A 26730-nucleotide genomic window follows, 5' to 3' on the forward strand; every position below is an offset into this window, starting at 1 on the left:
AAAAAAAAAAAAAAAAAAAAAGTTCAGACTCTAACTAGCTTGGATCTCTACCAACGCCATGGGAGGGGCACTAGCAGTGTCATGTGGTTCTGTAAACTTTATAGTAGTAAAATATTTAACCTCAATCTGTTAAGGTCATGTATCTTTCTATTACAACTTCCTCTATGTCAGGTGATGTGAGTGTGGTCACAGGCATTTTTTTTTTTTTTTAAGCCTATTAAGAGAAATTGGAGTTGAGGAACATTTAGTTTTGATGTGATGTGGTTTCCAGACATTCTTGTGTATAGCTAAGTTGTAGTTAGTTGTCTCAGTATAGGAATGGCTTCCAGGAATACTCCTCCCCCACCCTGTGCCAACCCAGCATCACCACACAAAGAAACAGCCAGAGGCCCTACCATGATACCAGTGCTTCCTATGACACCCAGCACCAGAAAGAAGTATGTGGGTAGTGGAGAAGAAACAAAATTTGAAACGGCCTTTTCTTTCTTATTGCAAGATGGCTGACACACCTCCAGACACTGAATCCACATCTTAGGTGGAAATAAAATAGGGGCAGTCCCAGCTTTATTGGTCCTTTTTGTTTGGTGAGTGACAGCTGTCTCAGGTATCTGTTATCAGACCTCTCCTTGTATCTTAATAGCCAGAGCTGAGAGACTCTCAAAAAGATTGAGAAGGTGTAGAATGTGATGTCATGACTGGCTCAGACCAATAATAATATTCTACATGATAATATTGTATCACATTTGGCTATACAAAAATGGAATATGGATGGACAACCAACGGTGTCTGTCACAAACACCCTCCCCAAGTCTAGACCTAGGGAAACCTGCCTGCAGGACAGCCCAGATCTGCACAAGAGACACACTTATACAGGATCACTGTCTCACATACACAGGCCCTGAGAGTTTAGAATGAAGGAAGAAAGAGAACAAGGAAGAATGGCCTCCAAAGCCAACAGGACTCCCAGACTATCACAGCACTAGACCCATACCCACCAAAGTTAGAAAATGGTAGCAAATTCCCACCCCTCTGAGCAGTTAATCCAGGAAACAATGTTCCCAGAACCCAATATAATCCAGTCTCTGGTTTTGCCAAAGAAACAAGCTGAGCTTCAGAGGTAGCCAAAGGCAAGTCAATAGGCAAGGAAGAGAAAAGCTTCTTGGTTTCAGGATCACCATTTGGTCTACAGTGGTTGTCTGAAGTCCACAGCCTATGAACTTAAATTTTATTGGGACATTTCCCCCACTAAGGGTGATTGTGTCCTGTGCATACTATAGCAGTAGGAAAAATCCACCTCTGTGTGCTTCCTCCTCTTCCAGAGAATGGGGTGTGGGACATCCCCTTCTTTTTGAAAATTGTGGAAGTGTGCAGTAGGGAAAACTTCATCAGATCTTACTTAAAGGGCCCATCTTCCCCACATCATGTATGTTTGAAACATCTCAATTTCCTGTTCCCTTTTAGGTTCCATGGTCCTGATATCCAATTGCTGTATAAAGTGTGGGTTCTGTAAATGACACAACCTTGAGAAATATATCTGTCTATCAGTGTGTTGGCATCTTCCATGCTTTGCCCAAAGGCTGTGACCACAGCTTCTTGCACAGCCATTGCTTTGCCCCAAGAAACATGCCTCCCGAGGGCAGTTTCCCTGTTAGCCCCATGTTGGTTTCCCTCTCAACAGGTTCCTGAACAAAATCTGGTGACTCCAAGGCTTTTGCCTCATTTTAGAAATATTCTCCCATTCTTCTCTACTAACTCAAAGCTGGGTAATGAGCCCAGCAGGGAAAGGGGAGAAGACTTTATGTCCAGATTCCATCATAGGCAGGAGTAGTCAATGAAATATAAAAAAAAGTTGTTGGGTGGTACTTCTAAAGCTATCTTGATGCCCTGATTTTCCTCCTTTGTGTTGTCCAAAAATGAATGTGATGACTGGAGCTCCAGTAGCCTTATTGGGACCATGAGAGAAATGCAAAGAGAGACCTTGGTCTGGCATCCTTAAGACCAAAGCTACCAATTGTCTACTTTCAGATACTCATTGAGAGAAAATTAAATTTTCTTGGCTTATGCCAATGAAATTAATGTCTGTTACTACCAGCCAAAAGCAATTCCTTACTAACACATTTGCCTTATTTCTGCTTTTGAATTTTCCAGTATGTGAATAACTTGTTATTTTAATGTCAGCAAAAATATTTGTGTGTCACATCTTTCTTTGTAGAGGAGGGTTTGTTTCTGGTAATATACTTCTTTCCTTCATTCTCTAGTCATTTTGGAAAGCTTCAACTATGCTTTTAATATTTTTTTTTAATTTAATGCTTATTTTTGAGAGAGAGAGAGAGAGAAGGAGCAGGGGAGGAGCAGAAAGAGAAAGAAACAGAGAATCCGAAGCAGGCTCTGCGCTGTCCAGGCTGTCAGCCAAAAGCCCAATGTGAGCTCAAACCCACAAACCATGAGATCATGACCCGGGCCAAAGTTGGATGCTCAACCAACTGAGCCATCCAGCTGCCCCGATATTTTAACATGCTTTAAAAATTAGTCAATTTTCCTCTCCTTCATTATGGCCTTTATGTATCATCTTTTTCTTTGCATTCCTTTTTTTTTTAAATGTTTATTTATTTAGTTTGAGAGAGAGAGAAAGAGCAGGGGAGATACAGAGAGAGGGAGAGAGAGAGAATCCCAAGCAGCCTCTGAGCTGTTAGTGCAGAGCCCAATGTGGGGCTCAAACCCATGAACTGTAAGATCATGACCTGAGCCAAAATGAAGAGTTGGACAATTAATTGACTGAGCAACCCAGACCCCCCTTTTGCAATCCTTTTAAACAAATCCTAATCCCCCCTAGGCAGATGAACCCCCTGACTTGGGTGAAGATGATATACTCCAAAACACAAAACAAACAAAACTAGGGGCACCTAGCTAGCTCAGTCAGTAGAGCATGTGATTCTTTAAAAAAAAGGTTTTTTTTAATGTTTATTTATTTTTGAGAGCAAGAGAGAGAGAGAGCACAAGTTGGGAAGGGGCAGAAAGAGGGAGACACAGAACCTGAAGCAAGCTCCAAGCTCTGAGCTGTCAGCACAGAGCCCAATGCAGAGCTTGAACCCACGAACTCCAAGATCATGAACTGAGCCAAAGTCGGTCGCTTGACCAACTGAGCCACCCAGGCACCCTGAGCATGTGATTCTTAATCTCAAGGTCGTGAGTTCAAGCCTTACGTTGTGTGTGGAGCCTACTTAAAATTAAAAAACAAACAAACAAACAAACAAAACCCACAACTATATGCTCTCTCTCCTTGATAATCTAACCCGCTTTTTAGGAGCAGATTCTTAGATCAAAGTCAACAGCAGATACCCAGTTTTTGCCTACTGAAGTCCATGCAGTTAAAATCCAGGGGCAAGCTGCGCTTGGATGCCTCAGTTGGTTTAGCCTCCGACCTTGGCTCAAGTCATGATCTCACAGTTCATGAGCTCGAGCCCAACATCGGGCCCTGAGCTGACAGTGCAGAGCCTGCTTCTAATCTTCTGTCCCCCTCTCTCTGCTCCTTCCATGCTCATGCTCTCTCAAAAAATAAACACTAAAAAAATAAATAAAAATAAAAAAATAAAATCCGGGGGCAAGACTACAGCCATCAACTGCAATGTGGGTCATCACGGCCTGCAGAGACCAAAGGCCCATGCTTACTAGAGAGTTTACAACCAGTTTAGGGAGAACCTCGTTGGAATATAAATTTGAAACAATTTTAATTCTTCCAGTTGTTGCTATGCAATGTGTCTGTTCAGTGCTATCCTTCCCCTTAACCACATCTCTGTCTTATTCCATAACTTAAAAAAAATTGTTTTTATTGTTTATTTATTTTTGAGAGAGACAGAGTGTGAGTGGGGGAGGGGCAGAGAGAGAGGGAGACAGAATCTGAAGCAGGCTCCAGGCACCAAGCTGTGAGCACACAGCCCGATGCGGGGCTCCAATCCATGAACCGTGAGATCATGATCTGAGCTGAAGTCGGACGTTTAACCGACTGAGCCACCCAGGCACCCCTAATTCCATAACTTTTAAGTCAATTTCAGTTGTGAAATTCAGTCGAGACTCAGCTCTATTCATTTTAAACTTCACCTTCATATCCAGTTCAAAATTCTCCTCTGCTCCATTCTTTCTCCCTCTGTCCCCTCTTGCCAGGTTCGGCCAAGGTTCTGGCTGATACAAGTCTGTGGGAGGCATGCTCTGCTCACACATATCTCCCTCATTCCTCCGCCCTCTATTTCTCCTCTGATATGGGAAGGGAAACCAAGAGAAGGAGAAGTAGCCTCCATCCTGTCACTAACCTGACAAAGTGGCCATCCCTTCTTGTTGACTGATCAAAGTTGCTGACCAGCTCATTAACTATTGGCTTGATGACAGGGTGGTGGCTCCAACAGGCCCTGAAGATAAAGGACTCACTGTCAAGCCACTCCCAGAGCCACTGGCAGACTCTGGTCTCATTCCCCAGTTGCATGGGTGCCTGATAAGACTGTGGCCTCCCCAGTTCTCAGTCCCAAACTATGCCAACAACTCATACTATACAGAAAAATTGGAATTCCAGCGGCTTAAGTAAGTGCCTCTGGGGCAGGTCCCAGTGATCTGCATGAAGGAAATAGCTCCTCCTTTCTCTCCCCGTGTGCTGCAGTCCTTTCTTCCTGATGTAGGCCCCAAATCTTTCTTCCCGCTCATGTTGATTTTATCCAGGAGATACATAAGGAGGGGCCTTGGGCATCCCCTGTGCCCTGGCCCTGTTGAAACATGGGAATATCACATGGCCAGAGTGTGTATGTGTCACTTAATGTCTGTGCTGAGGAAAGGCTGAGCGAAGGGGTCCAGATCCCTGACACTAAAGTGTAGTCAGAGAACAAATCAGAAGCAGGGTAAATAAATGCTAGAGACTACCAAATACTGATGGGCCGTCAAACTGGATTTACTTCCTTCCCTGGGAGGAATTGCTGAGCATTCGTACTGTGATTTTGAGCCATGTGGATGTCCCCCTGAGGCAAGGCCAATTTAGGCTTGTGGTTACCTGAGACTTGGATTTTGGTTGGGGGCTAGAGATAGCTGGAGCCACAGCCCACTCCCTCCCCACTGCTCCCTTCTATCTGCACATCTCTCCTTTTTGCCTCCTATGCAGGGAAACCCCACGACCCCATGAGTCTGATTCCATTGACTACTCCCCAAGGTGGACCTCTAGCTCATTCCTCTGTGTGTGAAGGAAACCCTCCTTCTCAAATCCAGGATGGAGATTATAAAAGTTGGGTTGTAGAAAGAGGAAATACAAAGGGGAAGGAGAATTTATCCTGGGTTTTGGAGTCCAGAGAGAGAAGGACGTGTAATGGGTGAGGAGAGCTGGAAAGTGGGGGGGGGGGGCGGGGCCAGGTCCAAGCCTGGACCCCCCTCAGCTGGCAGTTAGAGTGTATGCATCCCAAGTGAGCAGGTGATGGGGCAGAAGCCAGTGGGGACTGGGAGATAGAGATGGTGTTTATTCTCCGAGAGATTTAGCAAAACCCACAGACATATGGTTGTTTTTTTTTTAAGTTTATTTATTTAGAGAGTGAGTGTGTGTATGTATGCACATGAGCGGGGGTGGGGCAGAGAGAGAGGGAGAGAGAATCCCAAGCAGACTCTGTGCTGTCAGTACAGAGCCTGACTTGGGGATCAATCCCATGAATGGTGAGATCATGACCTGAGTTGAAATCAAAAGTCAGACACTTAACAACTGAGTCACCCAAGGCTCCCCGAGACATAGGGTTTTAAACATGAGATGATATCTGCACGTGTGTGGGGTGGTAGCTCACACACCAGCTTTGGATCAGAAGTGGCATGACATAGGGCTGGTAGGATTCCTGCCTGAGACCCACCAGGCAGAGGAGGACTACGTCTGTTGAACTGATACCTTCCCAGAAGAAAGGTGAAGAGACACAAACCATTGACAGTTTCTTCTTTCTCTGTCCACAGATCTTGTACATCAGAGTTTCCTGGCCTAACAGCATGGTCCCTCTGCCCCCACAGCCCCGCCCTGCCTGCAAGTCCTCTGGCTCTCTCCCCAAGGAGCTCTCGGACCTGACCCATCTTCTGCACTGGCCTCCCACCCCAGGAGATGTGGGGGACCTTTTGGCCTCCACCAATCCCCAGACTTCCACCTACCACCTGAGGGATCGTTCCCAGGCCAGCTACACCCTGGGAGGCTCCCTAGAGGCCATCCTTGTCGCCAGAGACCACCAGGGCAGGCCCAAGACCTGTGGTGGAGATCTGTTTCGGGCACAGCTGCTGGGTCCCCACCTGAAGGCAGGAGTCCCTGGGGATATCCAGGATCTGGAGAATGGCACCTACCTGTTGTCCTTCCCTCTGCTGTGGGCTGGGCAGGCCCAGGTGCGAGTGCAGCTGATCCACTCCAGCGAGGCACTTAGGGTCCTGCGGGGAATCTGGAGAGACCAATGGGCCACAGTTGATTTCATGGGCTATTTCCGAGGACCCACAGGATATGAAGAAATTGTGACTTGCAATGTTAACCCCCTGCTAACTGGGGAGGAAGAGTCTACCTGTCACTACAAGGATGAAGATTCTGGTGAGCTCTGGTTCTGTGCTCGACCCCCAACCCTGCCCTGCAACTCACTGGTAGGGCATTCAAGTGGACATTACTGGAGTATGACCACACCACACGAGGAGGCCCTGCTGGCATGGTAAGAAACCCAGCATTATCTGGGATGTCTGCCCTAACCCTTGAACCCCAGTCCCTGTGATATTCTGCCTGAACAACTACCCTTGTTCATCTATTCCCTTCTATTAGATGTGTTTCCTACTGCGTGCCAGGTCTCATACTAAGTGCTGACTACTTCTGTGTAATGGTCAGCATACCTGCCCTCTACAAGTTTTCAATGAGGAGATTCCTGACTTTTGTTTGGGTTTGTTTGTTTGCTTATATTTTTGTTTGTTTGTTTGTTTGTTTGTTTGTTTTGGGGGGAGAGAGAGAGAGAGAGAGAATCTTAGGCTCCACACTCAGTGTCGATTCTGACACAGGGCTCAATCCCACGACCCTGGGATCATGACCTGAGCCAAAATCAAGAGTCAGACACTCAACTGACTGAGCCACCCAGGCGCCCCTATGGAGATCCATGACTTTGGAAAACACAGTGTGATGAGTGCCTAAGCGCAGTATACATTGAGTGGTTTGGGGACATGAAGAAAAGGCAACCCACCTGCCTGTGATGATCGGGCAGGTGACAATTTAGCTAAGGCTTGAAGGAGAAACATGGACCTCTGGCAGAAGAGAAGCATTGCAGGCATCTTTGCTCTTCTGACTGCCCCTGTAAGGAGAGACGTAGGGTAGAAATTACCAGCATATGTGGTCGGAGAGTATGGAGGGTGGATGTGACCCCCGAGTGAGAGGGGAGCAGAGCCTGCAGCCCGGAAGCTGAGAAAGGCTGAGAACTGTCCTCAGTCTCAGGGTGGGGGTGGGGGCAAGCCTCCCTGGGTGGACACAAGATGGGAGTCATGGAAGGGAGATGGGCAAACAGCCTACTGTCCCTGAGATCTGTGGCAGGGTGGGGGTTAGAGAGACCCAAGGGAGAAGGGAGGCATTTTTTAAGGTGGGAGACCTGCGCATCTGGTCTCCAGCAGGGAGAGTAGGGGATGGAGGTAAAAATGGGGTCCCAAAAGGTGGCAAGGTGGAGGCAGAGTAGGGGTGGAGGGACACCCCCACTGAGTGGGGGAAGAGAAGAGCCAGAGGTGTTTACAGAGCAGGCTGGCTGCTGCTGCACCACCCCAAGGAGCACAGAAGTTCTCACTGGCTGCCATGAGGACTGGAGGAGGTGAGCCGAGCCAGAGGCCCTGGCGGTGCTGAGGTGCCTGCTGGCCTCACCAGGTACCCATCTCTGGAGGCTCTCGGTAGTTCGTGTCTGGGGAATTCCCACTAACATTTCCTTCCTGGCATGAGAATTTAGCACCAGGTAACCTTGGTCTTTCCAGACCAATTCTTATGCTCCCTTTGGTCAGAAAAGGAGAATCACATATCCTTTTTGCATTGGTCGATTAAAAATACATCTAAGGTTATGGGGTGCCTGGATGGCTCAGTCAGTTAGGCATCCGACTCTGATTTCGGCTCAGGTCAGGGTCTCGCAGTCATGAGATCAAGCCCCATGTCAGGCTCCATGCTGAGCGTGGAGCCTGCTTGGGATTCTCTCTTTCTGCCCCTCCCCCACTTGCACTCTCTCTTGCTCTAGCTCCGTCTCTCAAAATAAATAAATAAACATTAAAAAATAAATCTAAGGGTAAAAACAGGAGCCATATCAGGATGTCACTTGGGGTACATCCCAGAAGTCTCTGGAGTGAGAGTACGTGGGTTCTGATCCTGGCTCCACCTGCTCGACTTGCCAGCTTCTATCCATGTGATCTCTGGCAAGTCACTTAACCTGTCTGAACCTCTGTTCTCTCATTCATAGAGGGGGATAATAATAGTACTTCCCTCATAGACTTGGGGTGAAGAGCAAATATATTAATGTGTATAAAGTGCTTAGAACAGGGACAGCATATCCCAGCTCTCTTGGCTGTTACAATCTTGGCCCAAGTGTTTTGCTGCTGTCGAGTGGCCCCTGCTCTGTCAGACATGGTCCAAAGTCATAGAGGTCCTGGGGATGGGAGAGCAGGGCAGACGTGGCCCCATCCTGTGGGAGCTAACAGTGTATTGGTAGAAGTTTGGTGTTAAACAGATAACCACACATGTGAGGAATGTATAACGGACATGAATTTGCAGCCCCAAGGTCAGGTGTTTTCTGTATATCAACTTTAATCCCATCTGAGGACCTCTGCAGCCAGGCTGGTGGGAAGAGCTCCCTTCACCGAGGGTCCTGCAAAGATACTGACGCCTTGGCCATCTGGGATCCTCCCGTAGTCCTCCCCAAAGTGCCCGCTGTTCAAGCTTGTGTAATCTTGGGCTCTGCTGGGAGGGCAGGCGTCTTCCACCTGGGTCGAGAGTCCTTAAGATCATCCTTTACCTGCTTCTTGAAGCTGTCACCTCTAGGGGGCACTAGGGCCCTGACAGTCTCAGGGCAGGCCATACTCCTGCATTTTTCTAGCTTGTAGGAATATTCTCATCCCTTCTCCCTTCCAGAAGCAAGTTCCCCTCTCCTCCTCAGACACAGCCCCTTCAATAAGTCCATTCCTTCATTCAGCAAATGCATGCTGACCACACTCTACATGCATGGCCCTGCTGGAACTGGGAATGCAGCAGTGAAGATACAGCAAGGATCTTGCCTTGGGAAAGCTTATTTACAACAGGAGAGAGGATGATAAACAATAAACATAACAATAAGTAAATAGTATAGAATGCTAGAGGAGATGGGGCACCTGGGTGGCTCAGATGGTTAGACGTCCGACTCATGATTTCAGCTCAGGTCATGATCTCAAGGTTTGTGGGTTCGAGGCCCGCGTCGGGCTCTGATGCTGACAGCTCAGGGCCTCCTTGGGATTCTCTCTCTCTCCTTCTCCCTCTCTTTCCCTCCCTCACTTTCCCTCTCTCTCTCCCCCTCTCTCCCAAAAATAAATAAACTTTTAAAAATTAAAAAAAAAAAAAAGAACGCTAGAAGGAGATTCGTGCTAGGGGAAATTGAAAACATACACGAGGTAAGGATTAGAAGTCCGATGGGGCAGGTTGCGGTGTTAAATAGGGGGTCAGGATAGACCTCATTAAGAATTTGGCATTCCAAGCTCCATGCTGAGTGTGGAGCCTGCTTGGAATTCTCTCTCCCCCTTTCCCTCTTGCCCCTCCCCCACTCGTGTGCATTCACTCTCGTGCTGTCTTGCTCTCTTTTTCTCTCTCAAAATAAATAAACTTACAAAAAAAGAAGAAGAAGCAGCTGACATTCATGCAAAGACTTAAAGGGAATGAGAGAGTTGGCCCAGGATGTACCGGAGACTAGAGAGTTCCAGGCAGAGGAAATGCCATAGTGTGCCTGGAACAGCAAAGGAAGCCAAATAGCTGGGATGGGGTGAGGGACGGAGAGGTGGGCAGGTGAAGACCAGCGGTGTTAAGCAAAGGATGCAGCACGACAGGAAAGGCTCTGTGAGTACACTGATTTTTTGCTGTAAGTGTAAAGGGAGTCATTGCAGGATTTTGAGCAGAAGATGGACATGATATGATTCATATCATTTACAGGGTCTCAGACCTTTGCATTGAGAATGGACTGCAGGTTAAGGGAAAATCAGGGAGACTGAAAGGTAGGAGGCCTCTGCTGCAGGTTGCAGTAGTAGAGGTGTCCACAGTGATTCATTTCTGGGTATATCCTGAAGGCAGTGCCCATAAAATGTCCTGAGAGAACACGGAATGTGCTAAAAAGCGAGAACTCACATGTGGCTGTGGGGCTTGGGGCCCGCTTCCCTGGAAGGACAGTTGCAGGTGGGGGGAAGGGTGGGGGTAGAGATCAGGAGTTTGGTCACATGCGTTAGACACCAAGTGGAGATGTTGAGCACATGGCTAGACTCACAAACCTGGAATCTGGCAGAGACGTCTAGGCTGGAGATCTTGGCCGAGTGAGACCACCAAGGGAGGGAGTGTGATCCTGATAGAGGAGTGAAGGCTGAGCCTGGAGCATGGGAAGAAGGGGGCTCACCCAAGGGGCTACCAGGGGAGCCCTGGTAGGGGAGTCCTGGCAACCAGGAGAAGAGCGAGTCCCAGGGATCAGGGAACAACTGCTGGTCTAATCGTGATCGGGGAGAATCCAGCAGGAGTGGGCCCAGTAGGACCAAGAAGAGAGTTAGCGCTTCTTACAAAAGGCTCCAAGCCCCTTCCTGTATAAATCATGTTTATAATTCCCTGTATTTTTGTGATGCTTTGATGCCTTGGGGCCATGTGGACCCAGGGAGGGCCAGCCCCTCCCAGGGTTAGCTAGCTCTTAGAGAGGCCTTGAGCATACCACCCAATTTTAGTGCACCCCACCACCCTGCCTCCCTCTATCAGGCTCCTACAGTCTGGGCCAATGTCCTGGGCCTGAAATCACCCCAGAGCAAGTTACTGACAACCAGAATCTGCCTCTATAGCCCAGAGCCCACTGAAATCATTCAAATGCTCCAATCCCAAGCCTCCTCAGCTGCTTACCCTTCCTTGCCTATTCCTTCCTGTGAAAATCACTACAAAGGTTTGTGCCCTCTGTTTGCTCTTACTCCCTCTGCCCCCAACTGACCCTGGTGCATCCCCCTGTGGCCCCATGTGGTGCACTGTGCCCCTGCCTCTCAGGGACTCTGAGTAACCCCCTGTCTTTCTCATGGCCATCATCTCCTGATGTGTTGGCCTCCCCAAAAAGCCTGGATACATAAAAAAAAATTTTTTAATGTTTATTCATTTTTGAGAGACACAGAGTGAATGGGGGAAGGGCAGAGAGAGAGGGAGACACAGAACCTAAAGCAGGATCCAGGCTCTGAGCTGTTAGCACAGAGCCCGACGTGAGGCTTGAACTCACAAACCATGAGATCATGGCCTAAGCCGAAGTCGGACGCTTAACCAACTGGGCCACCCAGGCACCGCATGCCTGGGTACATTTTAAAACAGCTCTGCTTCCTGCACTGATGGAATCCCCGAGGCAAAGAACCTGGATCCCTGAACTCCAGCTTGCAATCCCTCTCCTGACCCCAAGCCTTCAGTATCTCCCAGGAGCCCTGACACTAGACAGATGCCCTTGATTTTGAGAACTTCCTTTCCTCCAAGAACCCCAGTCTCACCTCAGCCCAGGGTGCCTTCCCATCACTCATTTCCACTAAGGGCTTCCCTCTTGCAAATTGGTTTCTCTTCAGGAACGTGACAGACAAGGTCCTCCCTCAGGGTATTTCTCCAATCTGGGTGGCCAAGGAGAGCAACAAGAGTCTGGGTAAGTGACACTGGGGCTTGCAGAAAAGGCAGCACGTGTTCCATGCCTGTGGCTTTAGACTCTTCTGTACCCACGGATTGTTCTGCTCACAAATAATTGTTTACAGTTCTGTCCCCTCGACAACCATGCCACCCTGGGATCCCAGGCCCAAAGCCCTCTGGCTTCTACCACCAAGATGTGTGGCACTCACTGTCCTGCTCCAGACGCTCCTTCTCCACTGTTGACAGCATCCTGGGCTGCCTGGCTGGTCACGTCGTCCACATGATGGGGGACTCCACACTTGGCAGTGGTGGGAGTACCTGCGTGACACTGTGCCCTGTGAGTGGCCGTGAGGGGAGAGGGCAGGGCTCCTAAGGCAAAAAGAGAAGATCCAGGGCTTTGAGAAGGCAGAAAACATTTCAGGAGAGTGCTGTGGAAGGACCAGATACTGGGTTTGGGGCAGAGGCAGGGATGGGGAACAGGTTGCCCAGATTGCGCATAATGCCAACAATTAGGTGGATGATCAGAGGCTCTAACAGTAGGGTGGATGTGTTTGAAGAACGATGAATAGATAACCTTACCTGGAAGTGAGGATTTGCCAAGGGATATTGCAGGAATAGAGTTGGAATTTAAGAAAAGTGCTGTAGGGAAATCAGGGGTTTCTCTTGTGACTTTGGGAAGACACTGAATGTTTTCATTTTGTTTGACTGATTGGTTGAAAAAGCACATTACAAATACCAGTTATAAGACACTGGTAGGTCAGCATGCAGGCTGGTGAGAGACTAAATTGGGGTCAGCAGTAAAGGAAGCATTATACTGGGGGAACTGACAGCTTGTTGACTGATTGCTTCTAGAAAGAAGGGAGATGACCAGGTAACTACAGATAACAGAAAACGGACTCAAAATGGAAATCACTGGGGTGCCTGACTGCGTGTGGGAGCAAGGGACAGCAGTGGTAGAAGATGGTGTACTTATTTTATATTCTTCATATCGGGTTGTGTGGGCGGGTCTTCTGGGGAGTCTGTGCGTGAGGCATTTGAACACAGGGGACTGAAGTGAATTGAGATGTCCAAGCTTCAGACAGAGTTTCATATTTATTTATTCCCTGGAGGATAAAAGTTAAAAGAGGTGAGAGCATCATGAAGGGTGAGTACCATCTGAGCGTCCAACTTTTGTTGCACAGATTCCACAATATAATGTAACATGGGTTAAGGAATATGCTTTATCAGGGAGCGGGGGCAACGTGAGGGCCAAGGAAAGAAGGAACGTCAGCACTGAGCTGCCTCCCCTACCTGTCTCCTATGATCCCAAAGAGAAGTGTGCAGGGTGGGTCTGTGCTCTCCTGGAAGAGAACCCCCTCAGGCTCTCCCTTGTCACCTACAAGTGTGAGAGCAGCCATGTTGGGCTTCCCGGCACCAGAGGGATGTGGGCCGCCATTTGTTTACAGAAGTTCTAAAAGTACCAGCTCCCCCCACCTAGAGATCTTGAGGTCTGGGCTGTTGTGTACGCTCCTGCTTGAGGTATCAAAGCCCGCTGCCTTCCAGGAGGGTTAGTCTCGGTGCAGCCCCTTCCTTCAGGGAAAAAGAGAGCTCCAGTTCTAATTTGGTGTTTAGGCAATCTGAGGTGACCTCCCAGGGTCACTGCCTGTGGCAGTGGAGTAGGTGACTTTCCTACGCAAGAGGTGTATCTAGAGATGAATAGAAGTTCATGACAGAATGTTGGGAAAACCAGATCCTCTGCTAGCTGATTTGGCACCTTTCTGTGAAATAGAAAAAGGCGCGCCCTGTGCCCACAGAGCCCTGAAGCACAAGGTAGGGCAAGCAGGCAGAGACATCGTGCAAAGGAGGGGCCTTTTATTGCAGATGCGTCTAGCTCTCTATCAGGGCATACAGCTGAGTGACCAGACCTGATTCCAGAAACCTCTGGCTCCCTCGGTTGGCCACCATTGTGCAAAGACACACTGGACAGCCTTCACTCTCTAGCCTGGGGCAAGTCTCCATTCAGGGGTGGCCAGAGGGGGCCAATGGATCAATCCAAGTTGAATCCTTTCTGCTAAGAAAGGAAGGAGCATCCAAAGGAACGTCAATGAGACAAAATGCCCCAGGGGCCAGGGAGGCTGAGGACTGAGAATAGGTTTTGGGGCTTGGTAACTACTGGCGATATCACAGATTAGGGAGAACATAACCAGGTGCCTGGGCCAGAGGATGCTTGTGTCCTAAGGGGAAACTGATGCTAGATCTTCTATGTAATTAAATGAGGAAGTACAGTCCCATATTAGCCTCTAAGCTTCCTCTTGTCCTCCCCACAGCCCTGAAGCCTATGGATCTACACACCACATATCAGACGGGGCCCCTGATGGCGGTGGAGACCGCTCGGGGCATAGTGGTGCACTGGCGGGCCCACAGCTGGCCCCTGCGCTCCCTGCACACACCAGTGGCCTCCCTGCACTCTGTGGTCTGGGAACTGGAGGGCCTGGCCGGAGGCCCCCACACAGTGGTGGTGCTGGGCCTGGGCGCCCACTTCACCACCTTTCCCCATCTGTCTTTGTGCAACGACTCGCAGGGATCAGGGCAGCCGTGGCTGCGCTGCTGGCCCGCGAGCCCCGCACTGTCGTGGTCATCAAGCTGGCCAATACCGGCTACAAGTCTGTGTATGGCAGTGACTGGTTCATCCCTCCAGGTGAACCGGCTTCTCCGAGCCGCCTTTGCTGACCTCCGTGTGGCCTTTGTGGACGCCTGGGAAATGACCTCCAGTCTGGCTCTGCCCGACAGGATCCACCCAGGGCGGCTTATTGTCCGCAATGAGGTCAACTTCCTCCTGTCCTTCATTTGCCCCATTTGAGCGCTTCTGCGGGTCCTGGGCTGTGTGGATGGAGGCGCTGGTGTGAGGATCAAGCCTGGAAGCCCTTCCCCTCAGCTATCTGTACCTCTTCTCTTAACTTTTTGTTTGTTTGTTTCTTTGTTTTGGATGAGGGAAAAAAAGATTTTTTATTGTATTTTAATTCAAACTTATTGGGTTCCTGGTGAGTTTTAAATTTAAAATACTTTATTAGCCAATTCTCAGCGTTGGTTCTATGAATTGTTCATCTCATTTAACTATTTTTCTCCTAGTTCTTTAGTGTTTTGGGTTTTTTTTATAATTTAACTTTATTTTTTATTTTTAAAAATTTATATCCAAATTAGTTAGCATATAGTGCAACAATGATTTCAGGAGTAGATTCCTTAATGCCCCTTACCCATTTAGCCCATCCCCCCTCCCACAACCCCTCCAGTAACTCTCAGTTTGTTCTCCATATTTATGAGTCTCTTCTGTTTTGTCCCCCTCCCTGTTTTTATATTATTTTTATTTCCCTTCCCTTATGTTCATCTGTTTTGTCTCTTAAAGTCCTCATATGAGTGAAGTCCTATGATTTTTGTCTTTCTCTGGTTGACTAATTTCACTTAGCATAATACCCTCCAGTTCTATCCACGTAGTTGCAGATGGCAAGATTTCATTCTTTTTGATTGCCGAGTAATACTCCATTGTGTATATAGACCACATCTTCTTTATCCATTCATCTGTCAATGGACATTTGGGGTCTTTCCATCCTTTGGCTATTGTCGATAGTGCTGCTATAAACATGGGGGTGCATGTGTCCCTTCGAAACAACACACCAGTATCCTTTAGATAAATGCCTAGTAGTGCAATTGCTGGGTCGTGGGGTAGTTCTATTTTTAGTTTTTTGAGGAACCTCCATACTGTTTTCCAGAGTGGCTGCACCAGCTTGCATTCCCACCAACAATGCAAGAGAGATCCTCTTTCTCCGCATCCTCGCCAACATCTGTTGTCTCCTGAGTTGTTAATGTTAGCCATTCTGACAGGTGTAAGGTGGTATCTCATTGTGGTTTTGATTTGTATTTCCCTGATGATGAGTGATGTGGAGCATTTTTACATGTGTCGGTTGTCCATTTGGATGTCTTCTTTGGAGAAGTGTCTATTCATGTCTTTTGCCCGTTTCTTCACTGGATTATTTGTTCTTTGGGTGTTGAGTTTGATAAGTTCTTTGTAGATTTTAGATACTAACCCTTTATCTGATATGTCATTTGCAAATATTTTCTCCCATTCTGTCGGTTGCCTTTTAGTTTTGCTGATTGTTTCCTTCGCTGTGCAGAAGCTGTTTATTTTGATGAGGTCCTAGTAGTTCATTTTTGCTTTTGTTTCCCTTGCCTCCGGAGATGTGTTGAGTAAGAAATTGCTGCAGGCGAGATCAAAGAGGTTTTTGCCTGCTTTCTCCTCAAGGATATTGATGGCTTTCTGTCTTACATTGAGGTCTTTCATCCATTTTGAGTTTATTTTTGTGTCTGGTGTAAGAAAGTGGTCCAGGTTCATTCTTCTTCATGTCGCTGTCCAGTTTTCCCAGGACCACTTGCTGAAGAGACTGTCTTTATTCCATTGGATATTCTTTCCTGCTTTGTCAAAGATTAGTTGCCCCTATGTTTGTGGGTCCACTTCTGGGTTCTCTATTCTATTCCATTGATCTGAGTGTCCGTTCTTGTGCCAGTACCATACTGTCTTGATGATTACAGCTTTGTAGTGTAGCTTGAAGTCTGGGATTGTGATGCCTCCTGCTTTGGTTTTCTTTTTCAAGATTGCTTTGGCTATTTGGGGTCTTTTCTGGTTCCATACAAATTTTAGGATTATTTGTTCTAGCTCTGTGAAGAATGCTGGTGTTACTTTGATAGAGATTGTGTTGAATATGTAGATTGCTTTGGGTAGTATCGACATTTTAACAATATTTGTTCTTCCTTGGTAAGAACATGGAATCTTTTTCCATTTCTCTGTCTTCTTCAATTTCTTTCACAAGCTTTCTATAGCTTTCAGTGTATAGATTTTTCACCTCTTTGGTTAGATTTATTCCTAGGTATTTTATGGTTTTTCTTCTCTTAACTTTTCTAATGCACAGGCAATAAATCCACCAGTGAGAATTGGGATGTGGGCAGCGGGGGTGGCAGGTGAGGGAAACCTGGCAGTGCTGAAGGGATGAGGCAGAGCCACAGCCAGAAACATCTATCACATCTGTGCATATAAGGATTGTCATTTTATGTGCTGGAGTCTCCATGTAGAATGCCAGCGAGCCTTGAAAAGATAAAAGAGAGGGATGCCATTTCAGTTCATCAGAGCCACCCTCGTGGAGAGCCCGACTATATATATAAAGACTTTTCGGGGTTGATTTGTAAAATAAAATATTTCTCCTCATTGTAAAAGTAATGCAGTGCTTTTTGTAGAAAACTTGAAAAGGTACCAAAAAAATAACAATGAAAATAAAAATCACCTAGAATCCCATGGCTGGGAGAAAATCACTGTTGAAATACATATATTCCCAACAATTTCTCAATGCATAAAAACAAAATTCTATACCTCTTCCTTTTATTATTATTTTTATTTACTCAAGATATATCTGATGGGTTTATTCTGAGATTCTAATGGACATTAATTTGGTGTGTGTGCCCCTTGGTCAGTTCAGGTCCTACAAGAAGCAGGTGTCAAGATAGGATTAGAAGTGCAAATATGTTTAGTGGAAACACCTATGAGAGATAATGCAGAGGAAGCCAGGTAAGGCTGGGAGAGCCCTCAGACCTGATGCAAGGTTGACCTGGAGTAAAGGATGGAGGGAAGGAAGGTTGGGTAGAAGCATGCTAGACCATCGTGCAGTCTAAGGAAATTTTGGCAAGACCAGTGAGAAGTTCTTGAATCACAGTTGACCATCAGAGGAGTCCTGTATCTCCCAGGAAGGGGCCAGCCTCAGTGTCCCTGCCGTGCTCAGCTGTTGGCTGGCAGCAGCCCCATGGGAAGAGTGGCCTCACTGTGAGGGATGTCAGAGGATAACAGCTGGGGCCCTTGGTCAAGTACAAGCCCTGCAGTCCACTAGGAAGACAACAAACATTTCAAATAACTCGGGAAATACAGTTGATTTTCTAAAAGAATGACAAAAGTCAAACTTCAGTCAAAGAAGACATTACTGATATGATCCAGCAATTCTACTTCTGGATATTTATCTGAAGGAAAGGAAAACACTAACTCAAAAATGTATCTGTACCCCCCCGTTCACTGACTACAGCATTATTTATAATAGCCAAGATATGGAAGCAACCTAAGTGTCCACCAATGGATGGATGGATAAAGAAAATGCGGTATTTATGAAACAGTCAAGGATTGGAACAAGCCCCTGGACACCCAGGGCACTCCCTCTGGGCTCATATCCCTTTCCCTGAAGGGCAGAGCAAGAATCAAGGAGGAAACCCAGACTGGTTCCAACTGATCCCAGATGGGATGGTAACCAAAATTGACCTTTCACCAACTTTTCTCATCTTAATGCTAAAAAACATGCCCAGAGGTAGAGACTTAACATGCAAATGAAACGTCCTGTGCATGAAGAAGCATGTTCTGTCAAATGTACCTGTGCCCCCACTTTCCTGGGTTTCCCCACCGCTACTTGCTTAAGCAACATTCCTTTTTCCCACCTCGGCCCCTTTAAAACTCCCTGGCTATTGTCTGGAGAGCCAGTATGACACCTTAGTCATGACTTTGTCTCCCTTCTCCTGCAGCTATTGCCCCAATAAAGCCTTGTCTGTACCTTTAAATTTGGGGTCCATCCTCATTTCTACCATACCTGGGTCCAAGGACCCAAGTGTGGCACCATATACACAATGGAATATTAGCCAAAAAAAGAAAGAAATCCTGCCATTTCTTTGGGTGGATCCAACAATATGGTTGGATTTTGAAGGCATCATGCTTAATGAAATATGTCAGATAGAGAAAGATAAATGCCAAATGATCTTCCTTATATATGGAATCTGAAATAAACAAAGAAACTCCTAGGTAAGGAGAACAGAGTGGTGGTTGCCAGAGGTGAGCAGGGGGGCAAAATGGGTGAAGGGGGTCAAAAGGCACAAACTTCCAGCTAGAAAATAAATAAGTCCTGGGATATAATGTACAGCATGGTGACTACAGTTAATAATACTGTATTGTATATATGAACGCTGCTAAGAGTAGCTCTTAAAACTTCTTATGGCAAGAAACAAAATTTTGTAGCTATGTTGGTGATGGGTGTCAACTAGACCTATTGCGGTAATCATTTCAATAATACAAATATCAAATCATTATGTTGTATACCTGAAGCTAATACAATGCTAACATCAGTTATATTTCAATTAAAAAATTAAAAAGGGTGTTTCTTGGTTTAGTCGTCTAATAGACTTTCCCAATGACATTTCTGTTCGTAGACAAAGATATGTTGTCTAATTTGGCATCGCTGCTGATAGAAAATAAATTATCTGGAAATATTGATTATAACGTATTTAGCGATTTTACTGAAAAAAGAATAAATTTCAATAAATTTCAATAAATATACAATACAAATATATATAATACAGAATTCCACGTGTCTTTAAAAGTTCTGCAAATATCGCCAAGCCAAAATAGAACATGCAGGCTCCTGTAATAACGATCAATTCAGTTGTCTTTGTTTTGCTAACTTTCATCTGTATAAAAACACATTTCTCAGTTTTGTATTATGAAGGTATACTTCTCAGGGCAGAGAGACAATAATTTGGCAGATTATGATAACTTAAATATTTGGACATGAGGAACAGTGCTCTGGCTGTGCTCTGGCCGGGGTCTCACAAGTGATAGAAGCAAACCCACCATCCAAAAGTAAGGAAGCCAGCCCACAGTGAATCTGGCCACAGCCCTGTGGGGTGCACCCTTGATGCCCCCCAGGACTGGAGACGCACCCACGTGACCTCACTCTCCTCCCTCCCCAGATCAGGATCCTGCCCCTGCTCCCATGTCAATCCATCACTCCGGGAAGAGCAGGGAGTGACCAGTGCTCTGTCCAGGGGGGGCGGGGGGCAGGGGGGACGGGCCCCTCGGTCCTACAGGAGGGCTTGTGCCCGGCTTTGCTACAGGAAGCCTAACTCTAAGTAACACCGCCTGATTTTGGTGTCTTCCCCGCCCAAAATTGGCTTTATGAAGCAAGTCATGAATCAGACAGCATCTTATCCAGCAAGTAGAGAGATGCTCCCCCTTCTCTGCCTTTGGAAACAAAATTCACCAGTTTGTATGGAGAAATATTGCCTCTTGCTGGCCCTGAATAATTATGTTTCTACAGAGACCACAGGTTAATAAAGGCCAGTGGCAGGCTGTGTGCCTGGAAACCCAGATTGCAGTTATCACCCCTGGACTCTGAAGAAGCCTTTTCCACCTGGAGTCCTTATGGGGGTCACCACCCACACTCACTCTTCTCAGATGCAAACTCCCTCTCTCGGGTCTCCCGGGTCTCACCCTCATCCCAGCTTGTGTTGTCCAAGATGCACTGGTAACCACTTTATCACAGTAATTATGCTCCAGTGAAAGACCAGGGCCACCAGGGCCAGCAGCCACTCTGCATCTGAACAGGGAATATAGGGAAGCCAATCGTCACGCTGGAAGGCAGACATGGGAGGGAGAGACTGTGTGGTGCCTCAACGGGCCCAGGACCCCGAAGCCTGCTTTGAGCTCCAGAAACTGGGAGAGGCGGGAAGGATCCTTCCCTAGAGCCTTCAGAGGGGGCACAACCCGTCCACACCTTGACTTTGGACTTCTGGCCTCCAGAGTTGTGAGGGAATAAATGTCTGCTCTTTCAAACCAAAAACACATCAGTACCAGGGGCCAGTGACACGCAGTGAATGACATGAAGTTTGAGGCCGACATGAACCAAAGTGTCGCCTCAGCTGAGATCCGTTGGCCAGTTCAGGCCTTGTAAGAATGTGCTCAGCTCAGGCCACTGAAAACATATTTCAAATAAAGGAAGGAAAAAAAAGAGGAGGACTATGTGTCCATCATAATTCATCTTAAATTTGAATTCTGTGAAATGCACATCAACAAAAGTATTTCCTGGCTTTTTCTTCTGAATTTGCTAAGCCGCCTGATGACCATGGATAAAGGGGATCCCACAGAGGGAAACGTACTGGAGCTGATTGTTAATTTGGGGGAATGTTGTGAGCCCTTTCTCAACACAGCCACTATTAAATATTAAATATGTGTACAACAATATAAATGTACCTAATGCCACTGAACTGTATACTTAAAAATGGCTAAAATGGTAAGTTTTTGTTAAGTATGCATTAACACAATAAAACATTTTTAATCAAGGGGTGCCTGGGTGGCTCAGTCACTTAAGCCGCCAACTTTGGCCCAGGTCATGATCTCACGGTTCATGAGTTTGAGCCCTGAGTCAGGCTCTGTGCTAACAGCTCAGAGCCTGGAGCCTGCTTCGGATTCTGTGTCCCCCTCTCTCTATCTCTGCCCCTCTTCCACTCGTGCTCTCTCTCTCTCTCTCAAAAATAAACATTTAAAAATGTTTCCTTAATTTTTAATCAAGAAAAAAATATAACCTGGGGCACCTGAGTAGCTCAGTCAGTTACGCCTCCAACTCATGGTTTCCGCTCAGGTCATGATCTCAAAATTCATGAGTTTGAGCCCCGTATGGGGTTCCACACTGCTAACTGTGTGGAGCCTAATGAGATTCTCTCTCTCTCCCTCTCTCTCTGCCCCTCCCCCCCAGCACTGTAAATAAATAAATACATACATACATAAACCTAAAAAAAAAAGAAAAATACAACCTTACAATAAATTATATTAAAAAGGAAGAAAGCTCATCTCTGCCTCCATAGTTTACCACGTATTACTATTATCTATGCTCTTGACGTTATTTATGCTGTTGCATCTTCATGGTGGGAATAACGTAGAAGCACCTGCCGCTGTGCATTTCTTCTTGGCTCAAATTCAGTGACTTCACATCGGGAGTCGTATTAGTCTGCTCGGGCTGCCATGATGAAATGCCACAGACCGGGTGACTTAAATAGCAGGAATTTCTCTCAGTTCTGGAGTGCGGGAAGTCCAAGATCAAGGTTTGGCAGGGTAGGTTGTGTCCTGAGGTCACCGCCTGTAGCTTGTAGGCGGCGCCATCTTGCTATGTGTTCACAAGGCCTTCCCTCAGCAGGTGCGTGTGGAGACAGAGACAGCAGCACTCTGACGCCACTTTCTGTAAGGACACTAGTCCTATAGGATCAGCCCTCCACCCCCATGACTCATTAACCTTGGTTATTTCCTTAGGGGCCCCACCTCTGAATACAGCCCTACTGGTGCTTAGGGCTTCAACATGGGAATTTGGGGGGTCCAGTGGGGATGCAAACATTTGGTCCACACAGAGGTAGCTAACTCCATACTGTGGGAGTTCTTGCACCATGGAAACTGGCAAATGCTATGAATCGGGGCTTCTGGAGAGCTGTTTGTGACACAGAGGGGAAGGGCGACAAGGGTCACCTCTGAGAGTATCCTTCCTCCTCCCTCAAGCTGGGAGCACAGCAAGGTCAGGAGTCAGCCGGTGCCTCCCAGTCCTCAGCCCTCTGCTCTCACCTCTGAGAGGCTCTGTTGGCATTTGTCACATTGCTCAGGAGCTGGAATGCAGCCAGCGGCCATGAGGAGGAGGCTGACAGGTGAGGAAGTCTCGGTCACATGACAAATGAAACTTGTGAATGTGACAGTGGCAGACTCCACAGAAGGCAGCCCCTGGGTCAGACTGCTGGGCAAATGCCTTCCCTTCCCCGAGCCTCAGTCTTCTCATCTGTAAAGTGGGAATAACAGCTACCTCCCTTAGAGGGTCTGAGGGAGGACAGAATGGGGTAAGACAGAAAACACTGCACACTGACTGGAAAGCTACATGGATCGTCATCACCTGACACCCACCTCTGTGTTCTTTCCATTCACACCAGTCGGCACTGACTGCCCCGTGCACTATGCCAGGTGCCAGTGACCCAAAGCTCCATGCCCTGGTCAGTCCTCAAGCATGTCCCTGTGTAGCAGGAAGACAACACAGAAAAGGGAACCCTTGGGTGCTGATGTGGTCCAGAGGACTGTTGACAGTTGTCACTGCATGGGGAAGTGGGGGGAGCAGAGGCACAGACCCAACACCACAGCAGGTATTCAGTGGCAATGTGACCTTAAGTGATGTTCACAACCTTACTCAGGACCTCAGTTTCCTCTTGTAAAATGAGGACCATAACAGACCCTGCCTACGGGGAGAGTTAACTCCTACTTTAAAATGTAATTTTAGGGGCGTCTGGGTGGCTCAGATGGTTAAGCTGCCAACTTCAGCTCAGATCATGATCTCGCGGTTCCTGAGTTCGAGCCCTGCTTCCGGCTCTGTGCTGACAGCTCAGAGCCTGGAGCCTGCTTCAGATTCTTTGTCTCCCTCTCTCTCTCTGCCCCTCCCCTGCTGGCCCTCTCTCTCCCTCTTTCAAAAATAAATAAACATTTAACATATATGTGTATATATATATATATATGTGTGTGTGTGTATATATATAATTTTATATATATGTGTGTATATATATATATATACACATATATATATATAGAAAATTTTATTTGGATTTGTTTGAATCAGATATGGTAAGACACAAAGACACAGAAATTACTGTCATGAGGTAAGAATTTATACTCACTGATCCCTAGATCCCAGAGGCATGGAATCTCATGCAGGGCTGCATCGGGAGACACCAAGGTCGGGCAGGAAGCAGAGGAAGTGAAGGGAAAACACGGGCAGGAGCCTTTATCTAGTGTCTGTGGAAAAGACAAGGCAAAGCAGGTTAAACTGGTTTAAGATTGGCCAGTGGGAATAATTTCAGCGGATTCTGCAGATTAGGGGCTGCCCTGGGGAGAATGGGGTAGAGGAATATTGCCCTCCTGGAGCAGAAGAGCCAGATGGAAGAGGTGGTTTGGAGTATGGGCTCTGGACTGGGCTCTGGACTGGTTGGTTTGCATATGAAAGGTGTGCTCCTGGGCAAGTCTTTGCCATCTCTAGGAACTGGCCAGCACTGAGAGGGGCAGTCTCTCCCTGGTCAGTGAGGCTCCACCTGTCAAAGCATCAAGAATACAGCAAATAAGCAAAACACCCAGCACCCAGTAAGTGGGAGATGTCATCCCCACCTGTTTCAGCATTGACTTTGTGGCCTCCCTCTCCTTGCTTCACACGGGTGAGTCTTCCCTTCCCAGCTGGGTCCTAATTCCTGGAGGGCTCACTGCATGCCTGCCCCCAACCAGGGCAGGAGAAACCCTCTCTGGGCCCCGTCCTCTGGATAGAAAACAGGAGGAAGTAAATAAACACAGTGCTGTTGTCAGCAGTGACACCAGGCAGTTCATGGGGAAGGGTAGAGACTGTGCCCTGTTCTCCTTCAGAGAACTATTGTCATCTTCCTGCCTCACCTCACGCACATCCCGTTGCCTTTGTTTGCTCAGACCTTGACAAGTGGCCTGATGAATGAAGCGCTAGGAAGGGCTGTGGGAGGAAAGGAGGCAATAATTTGGGAAGCACCAAGCTTACAAGGTGCACAAACCTGAGAGTGGTCCAAACTACTCCAGACCTGCCCAGTGGAGGGAACTAGAGTGAGGTGACCCCTCTGAGCCGTAGTTTCGTCCTCTGTCGGGTAGAATACAATTCCTCTGTCTCACAGGATTGCTATGAAAAGTAAAAGTAACACACAGGGGGAGTCCTCAAAGTCAGTGTCCTTGCCCCACGGCAGCAGTTCTCAAACGTCAGCAGGTAGAGTGGGGCCTGAGAATTAGCATTTCCACAAGTTCCTAGGTGAGGCTGATGCAACTGGTCAACACTGTGATACCTATGAGGGGTATGGCTAGGATATACAGTAGGCGTATGGTTAGCATTTTAAAGAATAGCCAAAATAGTTGTACTGTTTTAAATTCCCATCAGTAGTATGAGAGTTCCAGCTGCTCCACATCCTTGCCAACCGCTAGTATGGTTGGTCTTTCAATTTTGGCCATTTTGCGGATATATGATGGTATGCCATTGTGGTTTTCATTTCCATTTCCCTAATGACTAATGATGTCACACATCTCTTCATGTGCTGCTACCTGTATATCTCCTTCAATGAAGAATCCATCTAATCCAGTCTTCAGCTCACCTTTAAAATCGAGATTTTTGGGGGCATCTGGGTGGCTCAGTCAGTTAAGCGTCCGACTTCAGCTCAGGTCATAATATTGCAGTCCGTGAGTTCGAGCCCCGCATTGGGCTCTGTGCTGACAGCTCAGACCCTGGAGCCTGTTTTAAATTCTGTGTCTCCCTCTCTCTCTGCCCCTCCCCTGCTCATGGTCTGTCTCTCTGTCTCTGAGAAATGAACAAACCTTAAAAAAAATTTTTTTAATTGAGATTTTGTTTCATCAAATTGAAGGTTTTCTGTCAGTTATGTGATTTGAAAATATTTTGTCCCAGTCCATAGCTTTTATTCATCATTTTCTTGATAGTATCTCTTGAAGAACAGAATTTTTAGTTTTGATAAACTGCAATTTATTAGTATATTCTTTTATGGATCATGCTTTTGTTGTTGCATCTAAGCAATCTTTGCCTAGCCCAAGGTCACATTTACTCCTGTGTTTTTTCTAGAGTTATATAATTTTAGGCCTTATATTTTTTAGTTTATTTATTTATTTTGAGAGAGAGCATGCATGCATGAGCAGGGGTGGGGCAGAGAGAGAGGGGGAGAGAAAGAATCCCAAGCAGGCTCCATGCTGTCAGTGCAGAGCCCAACATGGGGCTCAGTCTCACGAACTGTGAGATCATGACCTGAGCCAATATCAACAGTCTGATGCTTAACAGAATGTGCCACCCAGCCACCCCGTAGGTCTTAAATTTAAACCCATCATTCGTTTTCAGTTAATTTTTGTATTTTTTGTATTTGTATTTTTGTATATTTTGTATTTCAGTTATTTTTGTAAATTTTTTTTGTATTTATATTTTTGTATATTTTGTATTTCAGTTATTTTTGTAAATTTTTTGTATTTGTATTTTTGTATATTTTGTATTTCAGTTATTTTTGTAAATTTTGTCAGTGCAGAGCCCAACATGGGGCTCAGTCTCACGAACTGTGAGATCATGACCTGAGCCAATATCAACAGTCTGATGCTTAACAGAATGTGCCACCCAGCCACCCCGTAGGTCTTAAATTTAAACCCATCATTCGTTTTCAGTTAATTTTTGTATAATGGATCAAGGTATGGTGTTTTGTGTGTTGTTGTGGGCTTTTGTGGGTTTTTTTCTGTTTGTTTTGTTTGGTTTGTTTTTGCATATGGAGGTCTAGTAGTTTTAGTACATTTGTTTAAAAGACTATCATTTCATGGGGTGCCTGGGTGGCTCAGTCAGTTGAGTGACTGACTTCGGCTCAGGTCATGACCTTGCAGTTTGTGAGTTCGGGCCCTGCGTCGGGCTCTGTGCTGATGGCTCAGAGCCTAGAGCCTGCCTTGGATTCTGTGTCTCCCTCTCTCTGCCCCTTCCCCACTCATGCTGGGTCTCTCTCTGTCTCTCAAAAATGAATAAACGTTTAAAAAAATTTTTTTTAAAGACTATCACATTTCCACTGAATTACCTTTGCACCTTTGTGGGGAATTAATTGACCATATATGTCTACGTCTATTTCTGTATTCTGTTCTTTCCATTTATCTAGTTGTCCATCTCGATTACAATTGCTTTATAATAAGTCCTGATGTCGAATAGCAGAAATTTTCCACTTTGTTTTCATTTTCAAAGTTGTTTTGGTTGGCCTCGGTCCTTGAACTGCTTTGGGAAATTTTTTTTAATGTTTGTTTGTTTGTTTTATTTTTTAAATTTATTTTGAGAGAGAGAGAGAGAGAGAGAGATGTGGGAGGGGAAGAGAGAAGGGGGGAGAGAGAGAATCCCAAGTAGGCTCTACACCATCAGTGCAGAGCCCTGTGTGGGGCTTGAACTCGTGAACCCTGAGATCATGACCTGAGCTGAAACCAAAAGTCGGATGCTTAACCAACTGAGCCACCCAGG

The 26730-nt window shown here is 46.6% G+C and overlaps 1 protein-coding gene and 2 long non-coding RNA genes across 4 annotated transcripts in view; 1 reads left to right on the plus strand and 2 right to left on the minus strand.

Moving 5' to 3' along the window:
- Positions 1-19167, plus strand: part of LOC106987444 (NXPE family member 3-like) — a 71122-nt gene extending 51955 nt beyond the window's left edge. Inside the window, 7 exon segments of the mRNA XM_053212951.1 lie at positions 5965-6689; positions 11791-11864; positions 11971-12144; positions 12147-12182; positions 14152-14373; positions 14376-14512; positions 14514-19167. Of these exon segments, the coding sequence (XP_053068926.1) occupies positions 5965-6689; positions 11791-11864; positions 11971-12144; positions 12147-12182; positions 14152-14373; positions 14376-14512; positions 14514-14684 (1539 nt within the window). The 3' untranslated portion in view covers positions 14685-19167.
- On the minus strand, positions 5562-13583 carry LOC128313581 (uncharacterized). The gene is made up of 3 exons (XR_008294484.1): positions 11719-13583; positions 7206-7313; positions 5562-6431 (listed from the first exon to the last, which is right to left on the minus strand). It is a non-coding gene; the product is annotated as an uncharacterized LOC128313581 (long non-coding RNA).
- A 56-nt stretch (positions 19168-19223) lies between the features above and the next one.
- LOC128313580 (uncharacterized) lies at positions 19224-25715 on the minus strand. 2 transcript variants are annotated; one of them, XR_008294483.1, is made up of 4 exons: positions 23853-25715; positions 23369-23486; positions 22611-22716; positions 19224-22488 (listed from the first exon to the last, which is right to left on the minus strand). It is a non-coding gene; the product is annotated as an uncharacterized LOC128313580 (long non-coding RNA). The 2 variants fall into 2 exon arrangements; XR_008294482.1 differs by having other exon boundaries at positions 19225-22716; positions 23853-25714.
- Positions 25716-26730: the final 1015 nt, after the last annotated feature.

The sequence above is a fragment of the Acinonyx jubatus genome, chromosome E3 (genome assembly GCF_027475565.1).
Source record: "Acinonyx jubatus isolate Ajub_Pintada_27869175 chromosome E3, VMU_Ajub_asm_v1.0, whole genome shotgun sequence".
NCBI classification, from domain to species: domain Eukaryota; kingdom Metazoa; phylum Chordata; class Mammalia; order Carnivora; family Felidae; genus Acinonyx; species Acinonyx jubatus.